This window comes from Mirounga angustirostris, unplaced genomic scaffold (assembly GCF_029215605.1).
Source record: "Mirounga angustirostris isolate CCGP_5_RB_7025 unplaced genomic scaffold, mMirAng1.0.hap1 SCAF_8, whole genome shotgun sequence".
Classification (NCBI taxonomy): Eukaryota; Metazoa; Chordata; class Mammalia; order Carnivora; family Phocidae; genus Mirounga; species Mirounga angustirostris.
The window spans coordinates 130172207-130189726 of NW_026991716.1; the positions used below are offsets into that span (position 1 = coordinate 130172207).

At 46.5% G+C, this 17520-nt stretch overlaps 1 protein-coding gene across 4 annotated transcripts in view; it reads left to right on the forward strand.

Annotated features, from left to right (window-relative positions):
* The first annotated feature begins 607 nt into the window (after positions 1-607).
* MTHFD1L (methylenetetrahydrofolate dehydrogenase (NADP+ dependent) 1 like) overlaps positions 608-17520 on the forward strand; it is a 186104-nt gene continuing 169191 nt past the window's right edge. For 2 of the 4 annotated variants that reach the window (XM_064598226.1, XM_064598224.1), the window contains exons 1-6: positions 608-1157; positions 8575-8659; positions 9792-9842; positions 9932-9985; positions 13296-13420; positions 14944-15044. In XM_064598226.1, the coding sequence (XP_064454296.1) occupies positions 934-1157; positions 8575-8659; positions 9792-9842; positions 9932-9985; positions 13296-13420; positions 14944-15044 (640 nt within the window). In that variant the 5' untranslated portion in view covers positions 608-933. The remainder of the gene's footprint in view (positions 1158-8574; positions 8660-9791; positions 9843-9931; positions 9986-13295; positions 13421-14943; positions 15045-17520) is intronic. The other 2 variants (XM_064598227.1, XM_045865742.3) reach the window with 2 other exon arrangements.

The following is a 17520-nucleotide window of genomic DNA, read 5'->3' on the forward strand; positions in this document are numbered from 1 at the left end:
CTGAGCACTTTTAGGGTAGGCTAGGCTAACAACCTATGATGTTCAGTAGGTTAGGAGTATTCGATGCAGTTTCAATTTACATAGTTTCAATTTTAGGATCGGTTTATCAGAGGGTAACCTCATCATGACTCCAGAAAGATCTATACATTTATTAGGATTAAATGAAATGGCACTCCAGTACTTTGTACAGTGTTTAGCTACTGGAAAACCGGTGTTTGGGGTTTGCACTAGTTTTATTCCCGCTTTACTTGGGAATTATAATCCTGATAAGATTATAAACAAAGTATCGATAATCTCGTTTTAACTGTGCAGGCAGCTGAGGTTCACAGAAGATTAACTCGCCCAAGGCTACAAGTCAGCCTCTGAACTCCAAGACCCACGCATCCTTCACTGCTAGATCACCTCCAGCCTGAACAAATCCAAGCCCGGGTATCTAAGCCTGGGGTAGGCCAAGTGGCCTTCCGGGAAGCAAACTCCCACCTGGGGCAGGGTTTTTCAGCATCGTGGGCAGAGGGAGGATGTACCCTCTCTCTGGGCTGGACCAGAGGCCGCCCTGCCGCCCCACCCTCCTGCGATTTTCTTCGCTCGTCAGATTCCCAGCAGCGACGGAGGGCCCGAAAGCCTGCCTCCGAGGGCCAGGCCACTAGGAGCAGCCCGCGTCCCGCAGGCCCCCGCCCTCTTCACGTCACGGCCTCTAGGTGCAGGGCCCCCTAGGGGCTCCCGCTCCGGCTGAGGAGGAAGGTGCCGGTCCTTCCTGCCACACCGGCCCGTTACCCGCCAGCCGGTTCCCTGGCCCGGCGCCCGCCCCGCCACCCTCCGGGGGAGCCTGCCGCCGCCGCCTCTCTGCGCTCCGCAGCCACATCCCCGCCCGGACGGAGGGCCCGCCGCCCCTCGCTCTCGCCGCCTCGCGGCGCCCGCCTGCGCCCCGGCGCCATGAGCGCGCGCCTGCCGCTCTTCCTGCGCGGGCTCCGCCGTCCGCAGCAGCCCCCGGGCCCGCCGCTCCGCCTCCGAGCGCCCTGCCGCGCCAGCAGCGGCGGCGGCGGCGGCTGTGGCGGCGGGGAGGGCCTGCTCGGGCAGCGGCGGCTGCGGGACGCCCAAGTCGGAAGCAGCCGCGGCCAGGGCAGCCAGGCGCCCCCGGCGCGGGACTCGATCGTCAGGTGAGTGTCCGGCGCTCGCCGCCGCTCCGGCGCCGCAGGAGGTGGGGCGGCCGGGGCGCTCGGGTCTCGGTGAGGTCCCGGCCCCCCCATCTCCCCGCGGGTGTTTCGCCGGGCTCCGGCTCGGAGTGCTTGGTGCTAACTTGCTAGGGGCGCCCGGCGGCTGACGGGGGGAGCGTGGGCATCGCAGGGCGGGAGTTTGTGCGGGGCGGGGGACGGCGGCGCCCGGGCCGGCGCGGGCGCGGGCATCCCCGGCGGGTGCCGCGCCCCCAGCCCGCGCGCCCCGCTCCACGTGCGCCACCCCGGCCGGCTCTGATGCAACGGCGCCGAGCGCGGCGGGGCGGGGAAGGGGCGGCGCGGCGGAGGGCGGGAGCGCGGAGGAGGCGGGGCGCCGCGGGCGGGGCCGGGCGGGGGACGTGAGGCGGCCCCGGGCCCGGGAGAGGCGGCCTTGGCCGGGCGCGCGCGCCTACCTGCGCGGTCCTCCGCGGCCCGCAACGCCGCAGCCTCCTGCGGGTGGGGAAGCGTGCTTTCTTGAGTTACATGATCATTTTCTGGGCGCGTTAACGTGGAGCCGGGCCCACCTGACAACAGGCAGAATGCGGCCGAGGAGTCGGGCCCACTCGTGCCCCCCATCGCTGCACGGGTGGGCCGGGAGTCCCCAGCGCAGCTGCGTATAGAAAGTTCTCGCCCGATACAGAGATGACCTGCGGGAGTTCTGGGCCCAGCCTTTTCCTGCCCCCCCCCCCCCCCCACCGGAGACGCCACTTGTGCCCCTCCTCCCCCCACCCGCACCCCCTCCTTGTTCCTCAGTGGGAGAGAGGGCAGGAAGAGCCTTGAATGGCCCTTCCTGGAGAAGTGGGTTCACTGGGGAACTAAACCTGTGGAGCGAGGCACTCAGGACAAACCTGGACGTGCCGGGAAAGCCCTTACCTGCCTCTCCACCCCCAGGGAGGATTCCTGGTTCCAGGTTGCCTTGTCACTGAGTAGGCTGTTCTCCATCCATTCACATCCTCTTCCTTTTTCCTTCTGTCCCTCCTTGTGAAAGTAATTGCCTTTCCCTCCTCCGTTCCCAAAGCCCTTTATGGTGTAGCCGATGACTCTAAGGAGCCTTCTGCTTAAACTATCTTGTCTTCTTTCGGAATGTAGGAGTACTTAAGGCCTCTCTTCGGGTCATTAGAATTTCACCAGGGTACAGCTGAGCTCCCCTTAGTGGGTCAGGGTTTGAAGACCGTATGGGAGGCAGAAATCACCACCCCATCCCCCTCTTATTTTCTGGGTAGCTCTTAACGGCTACCTGACACTTTCTTCTTCATTTATTGTCTGTCTCCCCCAACCTCCCTGGAATGAAAGCTCTGTGGGGCCACGGCCTTGTCTCTTGTTCACTGCTAGATGCTTCCTCCTGGAAAGAGTGCCATGTGTAGGGTGGCCACTTGGGACATGATGGTGAATGCATCGCTCAAGATTTGGGTTCATTTGTAGATTGTATTCATGAATGTTCTTTTCATTGCCTGACTTAGAGATGAGCAGAATGGTCATTTGGGGGCCTGGGTCAGGATCCTGCTGGCCCTGGCGGCAGTCTCAATTCCTGCACTCCCGTGGGGGAGTGGTAGTCTACCTCACAGGGTTCCGGAAAGGAACGCGTGAGAGAACACGTACAAAATGCATAACCCAGGAACTGTCATAGCAAGACCTCCACAAATATTGGCTATTTATTTATTTATTTTAGAGCATTCTAAGCCAGGGGTTAGCAATTCTGCCAAGGACTAGATAGTAAATAGTGTAGGTTTTGCAGGGCAGTAGGCAAAATAGAAGCTATTTATGTAGGCACTTTTATGTGAGGAAAAAAACATTTTCATAATTTTTTTAATGACAAAGGCCAATTTTATTTATGGATACTGACATTTGAATTGCACATGATATTCACATGCTACAAAATGTTATTATTTTGATTTTTCTAACCATTTATTTATTTATTTATTTAAAGATTTTATTTATTTATTCATGAGAGAGAGAGAGAGGCGCAGAGGGAGAAGCAGGCTCCCAAGGAGCAGGGAGCCCGATGTGGGACTCGATCCCAGGACTCTGGGATCATGACCTGAGCCGAAGGCAGACACTTAACCATCTGAGCCACCCAGGTGCCCCTTTTCTAACCATTTAAAAGTGCAAAAAGCTGTTTTTAACCTGGTGTGTCAAAGTTTGCTGGCCCTTCTGTTCTAAACTAAGAAGAGAAAGTGTTGTACAATGAATTACTGCTTCATGGGATTATGGTTAAGGAATAGGTGCTTTGCTTTGCAATATGACTCCAGTACTTCCTAGGTGTGAGAATTGGGGCAAGCTGTTTGATCTCTGTTCATATACAAAATGGGAACCATTATCACCAGTTTCAAAAGTTGTTGTGGACATCACTATACTCTGCTAATCCTAAAAGGCATATTTTTTAATATCTCCAAAACTAGGCTTTAATTGATTGTCTGACAATTGCTGTTGGTCATGTGACAGTCATCGCCTATTTGTCATTGCCTGTACCTGTGGGAACCTGGCCATGCATATTGTTGTAACTTAATTGACTTATGTGCATCATCTAACAAAACTTTCCTCCAAGAGATTCCCCGAGGACTGGAGGAAATAGGGAGGTGGGCCTAGCTAGGAGTCACCTAGGATAGACATCCACAAATCTGTGTATGTTAGGTTTTGTTTTGTTTTTTAATTTCATGAAATATGCCAGAAAAGTGAATGAATAAGCTCCCTCAAAAGCGTAGTGACCTCTAATTTCTCCATTAATCCCCAACATTTCCATCAACAAGTCATGGAAGGGCTATTTTAGGAAATGAAATGATTTCTGTTTTTTTCTGATAACTGCCCAGTGATACCTGGTAGAATTGAGAAAGCTCTAACAAGAAAACTTGCAGAATGGGTGTCAGGAATTTAAGGAAAACCTCAGGGACAAGAGTGATACGGTTTTTCAAAAAATGCCACATCACTAACACCTTTGATGGCACAGAGGGTGATATTGAATGGAGGGAAAAAAAGAAACTGCCGTCAAGGACTCTTGAATCAAAAAAGTCACTTGGGGTGCCTGGCTGGCTCAGTCCAAGGAACGCACGTCTCTTGATCTCAGGGTCATGAGTTCGAGCCCCCACGCTGAGTATACAGATTACTTAAATACTTTTTTTTTTTTAAGTCACTCAGAAGAGTCATATCCTGAATGTGAAGAAGTTTTAGGAATGTTTCAGTTTGGTAGTTTTACTTTTTATGCTCATACGAGTGGTTTATGGCAAACAAAATATCTATGTCTAAATCAGTCTTAAAAATTCTTTTAATACTTAACAGAATACACCATTTGTGAAGAAAAGATTGTGCCATAGTTTAACTGCCAGCTTGTTTTTCTTTCTTAGGGGTTTGTAAAACAGTGACATGTCTTTCATTCTGTATCTGAAATTGGGTGAAACACAGCAAATAAGATTCGAGCTCCCAGATCAGCCCTGTGCATGAGTAGGAAGCAGGCTAGGCTGCTTTAATCAAGATACCGCCAAGTATTGTGGACCTTAGCGTCCAGAGGGAGGCAGACAGGGAAGGTAGGATGATGACCCTATGATGCCTGCTTACTGCTCCAGCACCTGCCTCCCAGCCAGCACGAGGGAAAGGGGGCCAGGGTGCTGGTGGATCTTTCTCTTAGCCGCACGTTCCTCGCCTCCGTCTGGCCAGTGCTCACAACCTTGTTGGCCAGCAGTTAATGTCATGAGCCCATCCAGTCACAGGTGAACCGGGAAATGCGCTCTCTAGCCGATGCCATGTGCAGCTCACGCTCTGAATTCTCTTAAAGAGGAAAATGAGTGGAAGTGTTCATAGGAAGTACCCAGTCATCCAAACCATCCTCAGTTGTGTCCATACTACTGTTACTATTATATTGAATGTATCCACGAAATTACCAGTGCTGTAGGTTTATTAAACGGCTCTGTGGTGCTTTCAGCCTGGGCTATTTCTCCGAATACTGATGGCTGTCCTTAGAAGACACTGTTTTGGAAATTTTAACCCTGTGTGTGCACTGGTACCTCTTTTGCCTTTGAAATCAATAAAGGGGCTCTGCATTCAGGGATGTCCTTAAATTGGTAGTTTTAAATAACCTTGTCAGCGGCTGCCTCTGAGACTCTGGCGTGGCCACAGCTAGCTGCAAGGGAGACTGAGAAATGAGGTCATTATTCCAGCAGGCTTATGCCCAGTGGACACATTATTTCCCAGCCAAAGGGAGACCAACTTGTTGTAGAGTGAGTGCTAGTGTAACTTGGGCGCCGGCATGCGAGAGCACCTGCCTCTAAGGTCCCAGACCAGCAGGTTCAGCTACTCACCGCTGACAAAATCCAAAGGCAGAGAGACAAGGGGTGAGACAAGAAGGAAATTTATTTCAGTGAGGCCAACACCAGGAAGATAGTGGACTAATATCTCAAAAACTGTCTCCCAAGTGCTGAAAATACTTCTAGGTTTATATAAGGAAAATGTGGGACTCAGGTTGGTGGGTACAGGCAGGTGGGCGGTCAAGGTCGGGTCATTGTCTTGGGGTCAATCACCGGTGGGGTCTTGCTGGCCCAGGGCAGTCCTTATTGCTTGAGGGGGTGGTTTGGGCCCCCCCCCCCCCCCCCCATCTAGGGATGCTTTGCCTTCCAAGTCTTTTGCCTGAGTTAAGAGATAAGCTGGAAGAAAGAATTTCATCAATTAGAAAGTTAAAGGTCAGGGGCGCCTGGGTGGCTCAGTCGTTAAGCGTCTGCCTTCAGCTCAGGTCATGATCCCAGGATCCTGGGATCGAGCCCCGCACCCCGCATCGGGCTCCCTGCTGGGCAGGAAGCCTGCTTCTCCCTCTCCCACTCCCCTTGTTTGTGTTCCCTCTCTCACTGTCTCTCTCTCTCTGTCAAATAAATAAATAAAATCTTAAAAAAAAAAAAGTTAAAGGTCAAAATGGAGGTAATTGAAGTCTTTTCCAGTAGTAGATACTTTAATCTACTAGTTACATTATAAATTCTTACAATCTTCTTCAGTAATGACACATGACAGCCTGGCTGGAGAGTCACACATTCCTTCTAGCTGGAAATTGACAAGGCAGCTTTTCTCCCAGGAGTGAGAAAATCTCTGATTAGAAACATTTATGCTACTTTTTAGATCTGTTAAGCCTGGTGACTGCTTTCGTGCTTACTTTACTTGTCACTGTAGGAATCATGAATAACCCCAAAGAATGAAACCTCACACTTACAAGAGGTGGGGAGAACTGGCCAGCTTTATTTGCTTTGTTGGTGACAGGTTTGTGCTTTTATAGAAGTGTTTGGTCCCTTCACGCTATTGAGGGTGGTGGTCAAGGCTATGAACAGTTTTTTGGGGAAACTGTTGGTGTCAAATGAGTATTTTTTAGTGTCCTAGGGTAGCCATAGGACACCTGTTTCACGGATGAGGCTACTGGAGTTGATTAGAGATTCAGTAAACTGATCATGCAGGTTCGTTGGAGGCCCACGTCCTGGTGCATGGCTGTTTTGCCTCTACCCAAGCCTAAGAGTCCCCTGGCTCCCTTGTTGAAAATGCACGTTCCTGGGCCTCACCCAGCCCTGTCGAATCTGACTTTCTGGGGTGAGACACAGAAACCTTGCTTCTTACAAGCTGCCCAGGTGATCCTCAAGCACATTGCCAAAAACCACTTGGGTCCTACGCTCCAGTGACTTCCAGAACCAGGCAGGAGGACCCACTCAGCCCAAATTAACAGTCATGAAAGGCAGGGCAACAGTGTGGCATGTGGCCCTCAGCCACACATTATGGGACAGGAGATTTTAGTGTTCATTTATAAGGCAATTTTTTTTTTTTTTAAGATTTTATTTATTTATTTGAGAGAGAGAATGAGATAGAGAGAGCATGAGAGGGGGGAGGGTCAGAGGGAGAAGCAGACTCCCTGCCGAGCAGGGAGCCCGATGCGGGACTCGATCCTGGGACTCCAGGATCATGACCTGAGCCGAAGGCAGTGGCCCAACCAACTGAGCCACCCAGGCGCCCCTATAAGGCAATTTGTAAACTTTCACATAGTCTCAGTTATTCAACACAATAATACAGTTTTTTCTTGGAGAATTAAGTTGCTTCAGCCAACTGTTTAGAAACAAAACAGACGAAAATCTTCACAGGCCACGTACAGTTGCGTGCCTCCCTATTCTGCCTCGGGTAGCCCAGTGGCAGGTGGGAAGGCTCATCCTGGTTGAGTTTTGAAGCCTTTCTGTCTCCTGAGCACCCCTCTCTTTTCCTCTGCCTACGGAAGAGCAACTTCCTCCAGGGTGCTCAGCAGCTTCTTTGACAACTGGGCGAAACTGAGCAATGCCCTTGTGCCCTCAGCCATGTACTACTGATACTGTGTGGCCGGAACGTCACCTTGTAGTTTTTGGAAGCTGTTCGGTGCACGTTAAGACCCTGTCAGACAGAAAACAAAACTTAGAGACGGTCTTAACACAGGGCCTGGGTACTGCCTCGGCTGAACCTTTTGTCTGTTATCATGAGAGAAGAAAAGCCAACTTCGTATGCAGGTGAGGACCACGTCACAGTGATGGGGGTGAAGGAGTCTGCAATCGCTCGTCCCAGAAGACTGCAGAAGGAGCATGTGACTTGTACCACATCATCTAGGGCTGCCCTGCCTAGGCTGGCACCCCTTGTCCTCCTCCCACCGGTGGTACTCAGGTGGTGATGGCACCTGCTGGGACTTTTAGGAAGTCCAAATGCAGACTTGGGTGGCGGGGCGCCCCGAGGACTGACGGGCTCTCTCCGTAAGAGGCCTGGGGAGAGTATCATATTCTGATGCAGCCCTACTGTTTCCGTTCCCATCCACCCTTCTCTTCCCCCACTGCCCTTTTCCTCTCCCTCCCCCGCAACCCTTCCTCCAACCTCCCCCTCCCTTCCCCTCTGTTTTCTTCCCCACCCTCTCCCTTCACATTCCTTTGAATTCTGGGACCTAGGATTTTTCCGTGACCCACCCGTTTATCTGACAGCAAGCCCCCTCCCCAGTCTCTGTTACCCTCCCCCCACCAATGTTTGCAGTCCCCATGGGACCCCCTAGGGATGGATGTGGGTGGAGGAAGGGGATTATTTAAAAAGAAACGCAACGGTTTTATTATAGCCAACTTGGAAAATACAAGAGAATTCACCCCTGGAAAATAATTGTTTACATCTAGTTTGCACGCCTCTGCTTATTTTTAAAATCAGATGGTCACAGTTTACTCTGTGTTGTACTTCAAGATGGTTATCCTGCCCCTCCTCGCCACACTTCCCACGCTTGGAGCGCATCCTTATGTCATCTAACTATTTTCACTTACAGGAACGAACTTTCTAGGAATATGTGTTGGATCGGTCCTTTCTAGTCATTAACAAAGACATGACTATGTGTTGGTTTTCTTTCTCAATGCAGAGAAGTCATTCAGAATTCAAAAGAGGTTCTGAATTTATTGCAAGAAAAAAACCCTACCTTTAAGCCGGTGCTTGCTATTATTCAGGTAAGCTGAGACCATGGTTCCGTGCTCCTCTTTTAGGATGCCTTTCAATGTAGAAGAGAATTGTCTGCAGAAGACCAGGGCATTTCTTGTCACAAAAGTGGTCTTCACAGGGAGGAGAGGGCAGAGATGAAAATATGGTCATGTCCCTCTTCCTTTGGTCATTTTGCTTCTACCAGGTCACTGGTTAGTTACCTCCCTGCCTGAATGGGTCTTTTGTGAGTTGCTTTGAGAGGTTAGGAGGTAGGCACCCACATCAGTTGTGTTACATAGGACATTATTGTGTCCATATGTGCTCAGAGATGCTTATCAGATGTGACTTGAACGTGATAAGGGGAAAAGTTCCCCCTTTGTTTCTGTGGAAGAAGGAGGCTTGATGATCTTACTACGAAACCTGGTAAAGCCTGCCATAAGCCTGAAGGGCCACACGTCAATACATGTCAGAAGGACTTGGCATTTCATGTACATCTCTTGACTGTGGCCCCTTCGTTCCCAACTGTAGTTGGTGCTGTTTGCCCTCCTTCTTGGCACCCCTATGGGGTAACAGGTGCAGAGCAGTCAGGAGATGAGCCAAGCCTGGAAGCTCACACAGCACAGCAGGTGGGCCGCCACCTCATTTTGGCACGCGTGTAATGTGTCAGAATAGCAGCCTGGAATGCCATCAGCGCTGTGATTTTCAAGACTGTGGAGCTATGCTCAAGTCACTTGCGTTCTTGGGGTCTGTCTCCACATCCCCTACAAAGCTAGGCAAGCCAGAAGGTTGAAAGAAAAGTGATCTAAGCCTGGACCTCCTGGGATTCTGCTTGCTGATGGGTTTCCAGGTACGGACAAGTCACCTAAAGCCCTGTCCGTGGTGTCCAAACACCCTTTAGAAAGGGTGCTGGCTGGGTGGCTACATGAGCCTTAGGAGGGCTATTACTTTTTAAAAATAACATAATTTGAAAGCTGAGAATTGATATGTCAATAAATACCAGCTATTAGTCTCCTTCTGTGAGCAATAAGATTCTGCATTTCCTTCTCTTTCTAATAAATTGGATAATTTATAATCACAAAATTAGCCTCTGTATTACGTTTCATGCTTTGTCAAGATGTTTTTGTTGCTGTTACATTCTCCTTCTTACTCCCATCTCCAAAGGCAGGTGATGATAACTTGATGCAGGAAATAAACCAGAATTTGGCAGAGGAGGTGAGGATTGTCGAATTCTACAAATTCATCTAATTTTTTGATGTTACATTCTCTCACAGTGACAGAACAACTTTGTGTTCCTTTTGCAGGCTGGTCTGAACATCACTCACATTTGCCTTCCTCCGGATAGCAGTGAAGCCGAGGTAACTACCACGGGCACTTGAACAGAGGGTGCTTTCCTCTTTAGACATAATATACCTGTTAGCATCTCTTAGTTGTCATTCGAAAAGATCAGTCTTGTCTTTGTGGCTGAATTCTTAGAGGGAAGAGTTCACTTTTCCCTCTAGTATAAATGCTTCTTGATCTGTTTGTCCCTTAATACGTGTTTCTGTTGAAGACTTGAGTTAGACTTGGTGACTTGGGTTGTGTTTTTTGGCCGCCGCAGCAGTGTCTAGTGGAAACTGTCTGGCTGTCGGGGTCTGGAGGACTAGTTCTGGTTTCGCCCTGTCGTGACAGGTTGTTGGTCCTTGGCCATTCCTTTGGCTTCCCTGTGGCGCAGTTGCCTTATTAAGAAAACAAAGGAATAGAAGGAGATAGTCATCAGCGTCCTTTCCAGGCAGATGTTCCGGGAGTAACAGCCTTTGCAATTGTCATCTCAAGCCTGGGAGAAGCAGCCACCCCCATAAGTAGTGGTGAGGAAATTGGCGCACGGGCCATGCTAGCATTTGGCCCTTCTGTGACTAGCCTTTCTTCAGACGGGCTGTGGCAGTGAAGATTTGATTTGACTGTCCATGATGGAAAACGTCAAGTAACAGAATATGAAATAACACAGAAGTTTATTTTTCTCATACATAAGTAAAGTTTAGAAGCGGGCTGGTATTGTGGCATCACAGGGTCACCAGAAACTTAGGCTCCTTCGATCTTGCTGCTCTATCGTCTGTTGGACTATCTCGTATCCAAATGGCAGATTCAACTCTGCAGATCACATCCACATTCTAGCCAGTGTCAAATAAATCCAGACTTAGTAAGGAGAGACATAATTGAAAAGGATTATTGCAGTAGGGAGTATACTCTGACCATAAGATCTGTAATCCTCTGAGAGGTAGGCCAAAGGGTTTTTCTTTTACAGGGAGGGGTAGAGAAGGCCAGAAAGAACCCAGTGTGAGAAAGTGGGATGAGAGAGGACCTTGATGGGATGGCAGGTCAGAAGATGTTTTACCCTGAGGCCAGACTCTTCTCAGAAGGGATTGTCTGCTAACCAAGTGAAGGGTGGGTCAAAGTTTAGCAACCTAGGGGAAGGAAGGAAACTTAACATTTTCAGCATTTTGTTCAGATGGAGGCAAGTAGCTCACCTCATCATTTATGAGACAGTGAATGGGCATTTTTAGGGCCTGTACTTGGTTCTTTGCAGTACATAGAGGGTGGGGGTGCTTTTTTAGCCTTCCTTGTTTTCCCAGATCATGGGGCTCAGTTCAACAACTTCTTGTCACCAGCAAGAAAAAGAAAGGACAACGACAAAAGACAGGCCCCCAGTCTCTTCCCTTCAGGAGCAGTTTCCTGAAAGTCACAGTTATGCTTCAGTTATGCTTCCATGCCAGTGGCCTGAGCCTCATTGCTTGGCCACGAAGCAAGGAAGGCTGGGAAATAATAGTCTTTCCACCAGGTGGAAATCATCAAATGATCTAACATCTATTACAGCGCCTAAAAACCAAGAGTCTATTGCTGAAGAAGAAGGGAAACTGTATCTGGGCAAATCGTTTCTGCCACACTTGTCTTTGTAATATATTACAGATATTGACCCCTGACGTACCAGCCTTAACAAATGCAGAGACATTTGTTGCCCCTTTGCAGAAGGACACCCATTGTCTGCATTTGGGTTGTTTGCCCCTGGTATTGCTAGCCCTTCACCTTTTTTATTCCCTGACTTATTTTTTGATGGAGTCATCTATTCCCTATTTTTCTCTGACATTCTAGTAAATGTAAATTTGTATGGTGGTGGTATTATTATGTTGGAAAAGAGTAAGGATCTTAATTTATTAATTAAGATTTCATTGTTGCGTCTGCCACATCCTAGGTACGGGTAACCACAGACCCCTCACTTCATTCTGGGCTCTCGTTCGATGTCACTCCCTCCGACCACCCCCAACCCGCCATTACTCCATTAGCCCTTTACCTTGCTTAATCTGCTTTAGTTTTCTTTTATTTATTTATTTATTTATTTATTTATTTATTTATTTGAGAGAGAGAGAATGAGAGAGAGAGAACACATGAGAGGGGATAGGGTCAGAGGACGAAGCAGACTCCCTGCCGAGCAGGGAGCCCGATGCGGGACTCGATCCAGGGACTCCAGGATCATGACCTGAGCCGAAGGCAGTCGCTTAACCAACTGAGCCACCCAGGCGCCCTGCTTTAGTTTTCTTTACCATCATTTACCATTTCCAGAGATTATACCATTATTATTTTTCGTTTTCCCTCATGTCTTCCCCACTGGAATATAAGCTCTCGGGGGGCAGGCACTTTATTCACAACTGTATTTCCTGTCTTAGAACTGGCACAGAATAGGTACTCAAAACATGCAATATCTGTTGAATGAATGAAAGCATGGTGAATAAATGAAACAAAGTTTTCTTTCTGGTTTTTGTGTATCAAACAGCGTTTTCCTCTCTTACCAGGTAGAAATACCACAGTGATTTTTGCTGGACAGTGAAACAGAGGTGGTAACGCAATACTTCTCACAGTGAGACCCATATCCGTGGGCTGGTATCTCTTTTACTTATGAACGAATAATATTGTGAAGTGAAATGAATCCATATATTATCTCCTGGCATAAAATAGAGATAGAGAGATAGAGCATTTCTTATTGAAAGATACACCTAGCCATTCATTAGCTTTTACATTTTTACATTACCTTCCCAAGTTGCACTTTGGTCTTTTTCAGAAATAGTGAATTATTTTAGTGTTTCCTATAAAAAGGAGGTATCTGTGCTTCGAATTTATCAATCACAAGCCTTTGGAAATGCTTTCTGGGTCCATTCAGATCCAGGGAACATGAGGACTTGAGTGATGGCTTCTTGGGGTTGACAGTTGGGAAGGTTTTGTTGAACACGTTGCGTTTGAAACACAGGGTTGTCTGGGCCAGTTTGGAACTCTTGAGATTCGTGCCTCCTGGTCTCCCTGAAGCTGGCAGTGTGTTTCACTCAAGTATAATCGTGGAATTATCTTTTGCCTAACTCAACGTTTGGTTTGGTTTGGTTTGGTTCTGTTGTGGCAGGGAGTAGCGCAATAAGAAAGATTGAGAAGTCACTAAAATTCTGCGCTGCTTTTGAAAGCTTTTATAAACATGATGAGAAGAGGAAATAGACTTTCTTCATTCTGCTTTACAGCAAGTCTTCAACAAGGAGTGAAAAAGAAATGATGCATTTTTATGAATCTATTTTTTTTAATGTAAAGCTTCTTCTGTTGGGTCTTATTTTTGTAATACTGATTTTAGGGTTGTTTTTTTTTTCTCTGTAGATTATAGATGAAATCTTGAAGATTAACGAAGACACCAGAGTACATGGCCTTGCCCTTCAGATCTCCGAGAACTCGTTTAGCAACAAAGTCCTCAATGCCTTGAAACCAGAAAAAGATGTGGATGGGTGAGAAAATATAAAAGAAAAAATCAAGTCTTATTGCTAAATGAGCTTTTCTACTGTGACTTTTTTTCCTTTTAGTTCCACTGTTTCAGCTGTGTCCGTAATTAAGAGTGGAAGAAATCCTTTAACTAGTTCAGGAATTTGAGGGCTTTTTAAATTCCGTATAAGAAAGTTACATATTTTGCAATGGGTACTTGCCCTTGGCTTGGGTGCCTTTCTGGAAGTAACGTCCTTCACATTGTCACATTCATTTGGTAACCTCCTGCCTGACTTATGGAGTCCTTGACCAGCCTTCCTCTTCTAAATAAGGTTTTCCTTGAAAATTCTGCCAGACCAAAGAAATACCCCAGAGTCCTGAGTCACCAGCAGTACCCCATGCTTCCTTAGTCCCAGGCCGGTTGAGAAAAGCAAAACAAGCACTTTTATTCATAACACAAGGTTTTATTTGAAATTAGAGGGGAAGAACTATAAATATGTGGTGTGCTAATATTGTGTCTTTGATTCACATCTGGCGTGACACCTGCTTTACGAGACAAGGAGTACTGCCCATTCATGTGGGCGATTTGATAGAGAGTAAAAACCTCATTTTCCTTCAAGGAAATAGGAAATGTTTTGTACTGCGACCAAAAAGAACATCAGGTATTTAGTGTTACGAGGTTATAAGCAAATTGAAAAATTAGACTCCCAATCCAGTGTGTCTCATGGGAGCTGGATTGGAAGGCTGCTGCCTGGCGGACACACCCAGGCTCCTTCCGTTACTCTAGCCTCTGTGGGCCCTCAGACCGAGGATAGACCCAAACACAGGTTGAAATGTTGTCATGAAAACATCTGATCCAGTACTAGACTAACTAGAAAGGAGAAGAAGCCCTAATCAATGAGAAAACATCCAGAACCTGAAGGTATCAAAGTGTAATTTCAAATCTTTTGTGAAAACTTTTCTGTCCCCATTTTGTTACTAACTTGTATTGAGACCGTCGGTTTCAGCTAGATAGTTATGGACCATTCGGTCCTGGATTTGAATGAGGAAGAGCACAGAAGCCATTAAAAGTACATGGTCACTCAGATTTTATTTCTGAGTGACCATGGAGGTAAGTACTGATGTTAAATGGGGATCAGACTTGTGAATCCCACGTCTTGCTAGGTCACCCCGGATTTCTAGGATTGGTCCTGGATTTTGATACTGATTGAGATTTAAATGCCCTCAAGGAAAGTGAGTTTGGCTACATGACAATGGTGCAACAGGGAGGCCTTGCATGGCCTTATGCTCTGGTCCTGCTATCCAGGCAGAACCAGAATTCCCAAGGTTGTCCCAACCCACAGGGGCCACTGCAGAGTTTCCCAAGGGACTGCTCTAAGAAACTCGTGGTCTTCATTCCTGCCCACTCCTTAATTTATATTTAATGATTTAATATAGCCTATCTGTCCAACATTGATGGGGATATTATTTGGGATTGATACTTGTGAGTTATAGATGAGTGAGTTTTGACAAAGTTTTGACTTACAACTTTCCTTTTTTTCAAATTCAGAGTAACAGACATAAACCTGGGGAGGCTGGTCCGTGGAGATGCCCATGAATGTTACATCTCACCTGTGGCCAGAGCTGTGATTGAACTTCTTGAAAAGTCAGGTATGATTGCTCCTTCAGAAATGCTGCAATTTTCTCTTTTTTGGGACTTAACTTGATTTGTTTTATTTTATTTATTTATTTATTTACTTATTTACTTATTTATTTAAAGATTTTATTTATTTATTTGACAGAGACACAGCAAGAGAGGGAACACAAGCAGGGGGAGTGGGAGAGGGAGAAGCAGGCTTCCCGCTGAGCGGGGAGCCCTATGTGGGGCTCGATCCCAGGACCCTGGGATCATGACCAGAGCCGAAGGCAGTTGCTTAACCGACTGAGCCACCCAGGCGCCCTCCACCCAGGCGCCCCTTAACGTGATTTTTAAATAAGGATTTCTTTCCAGAAGATTCTAACTGAAACATAGATAATACAAGTGATACTCAACATAGAAACAAGTGATATTCAAAGTCGACTCTTTTTCTCATCGTCTGGGAGATACAAATGACTATGACAAATTTTTCTAACAAGATTAACTGTATTATAGTTTTAAAAAGAAACTGGTAAAAGGCGAAAGATTTATGCGACCTGAAGAGAAACCAGAGTACCTGGGATCAAGCCCCGCATCGGGCTCCCTGCTCAGCCAGGAGCCTACTTCTCCCTCTCCCACTTCCCCTGCTTGTGTTCCCTCTCTAGCTATCTCTCTCTGTGTCAAATAAATAAATAAAAAATCTTTAAAAAAAAAAAAAAAGAAACTGGTAAAGATGAGTGGCCTGTTGTGAACAAAGGCTTGGCTTCTCTCAGGAAACACTCAAAATAACCACAATGAAAAATGTTCCAAGTTTCAACTTCTCAAATCTGTCAATATGTAAATGTAAATAAAACTTACATTTAACATTTAAATGAGGAAGCTGTCAGATATAGTTCAGGGTGTGGAAACCTTGATTGGGATTTATCAGTGAGCAGTATCTCTTTCAATAATCTGTATTTAATTTCCATAATTTCCATTGTTCTCCCCTTGACCTTTCTCTTTTATGTCAGTGACATAGAAATGAACAATTTCTTTTTCTTCGTTATCAGATTGATGAGTAAATTGTTACTGTGTGTTTTATATATTTTAAGGACTTTCTAGCTGAGTATATAAAAATTTAACTAACTAAATTTTTCTCTATTCCAGCTTAGTAAAAGAGAAGCAAATGTCCCTCCTCCATACCAAAACATACAACCATCAAACAAAAATTGCAAAATATTTAATATGCCAAATATATAAAGAACTTTTACAACTCAATACCCAATAATAGTAATAATCCAATTAAAATATTAGAAATGTCTGGGGTACCTGGCTGGCTGTCGGTTAAGCATCTGCCTTCGGCTCAGGTCATGATCCCAGGGTCCTGGGATCGAGCCCCATGTCCGGCTCCCTGCTCGGTGGGGAGCCTGCTTCTCCCTCTCCCTCTGCCTGCCGCTTCCCCTGCTTGTGCTCTCTCTCTATCTCCCTGTCAAATAAATAAATAAAATCTTTAAAAAAAAATATTAGAAATGTCTGAATAGACATTTTTCCAAAGAAGACATACAGATGGCCTACAAGCACATGAAAGAGTGCTCAATATCACTCATCATCAGGGAAATGCAAATAAAAACCACAATGAGATATCACCTCACACCAATCAGAATGGCTAGAATCAAAAACAAAAGAAGTAACAAGTGTTGATGAAGATGGGGAGAAAAAAGAACCCTCGTGCACTGTTGGTGGAATTGCAAACTGGTGCAGCCACTTTGGAAAACAGTATGGAGGTTCCTCAAAAAATTAAAAATAGAAATACCATATGATCCAGTAATTCCACTCCCTGGGTGTTTACCCAAAGAAAATGAAAACAGTAATTCCAAGAGATAACATGCTCCCCTATGTTTACTGCAGCATTATTTACAATAGCCAAGATATGGAAGCAAGCTAAGTATCTACTGATAGATGAATGGATAGAGAAGACGTGGTATACATATACAATGGAATATTATTCAGCTTTAAAAAAGTGAGGTTTTGGGGTGCCTGGGTGGCTCAGTCGTTAAGCATCTGCCTTCGGCTCAGGTCATGATCCCAGGGTCCTGGGATCGAGCCCCACATCGGGCTCCCTGCTCAGCGGGAAGCCTGCTTCTCCCTCCCCCACTTCCCCTGCTTGTGTTCCCTCTCTAGCTGTGTCTCTCTCTGTCAAATAAATAAATAAGAAATCTTAAAAAAAAAAAAAAAAGTGCGGTTTTGCCATTTGTGACAACACGGATGGACCTAGAGGGTATTATGCTAAGTGAAATAAGTCAGAGAAAGACAAATATCATATGATTTCACTTATATGTGGAATCTAAAAAACAAACAAAGGCAGAAACAGACCCATAAACATAGAGAACAAACTGGTGGTTGCCATGCAGGGTTTGTGGGCAAAATGGGTGAAGGGGCATAGGAAGTACAGGCTTCTAGTTATGGAATGAATAAGTCATAGGAATAAAAGGTACAGCAAAAGGAATATAGTCAGTGGTATTGAAATAGCGT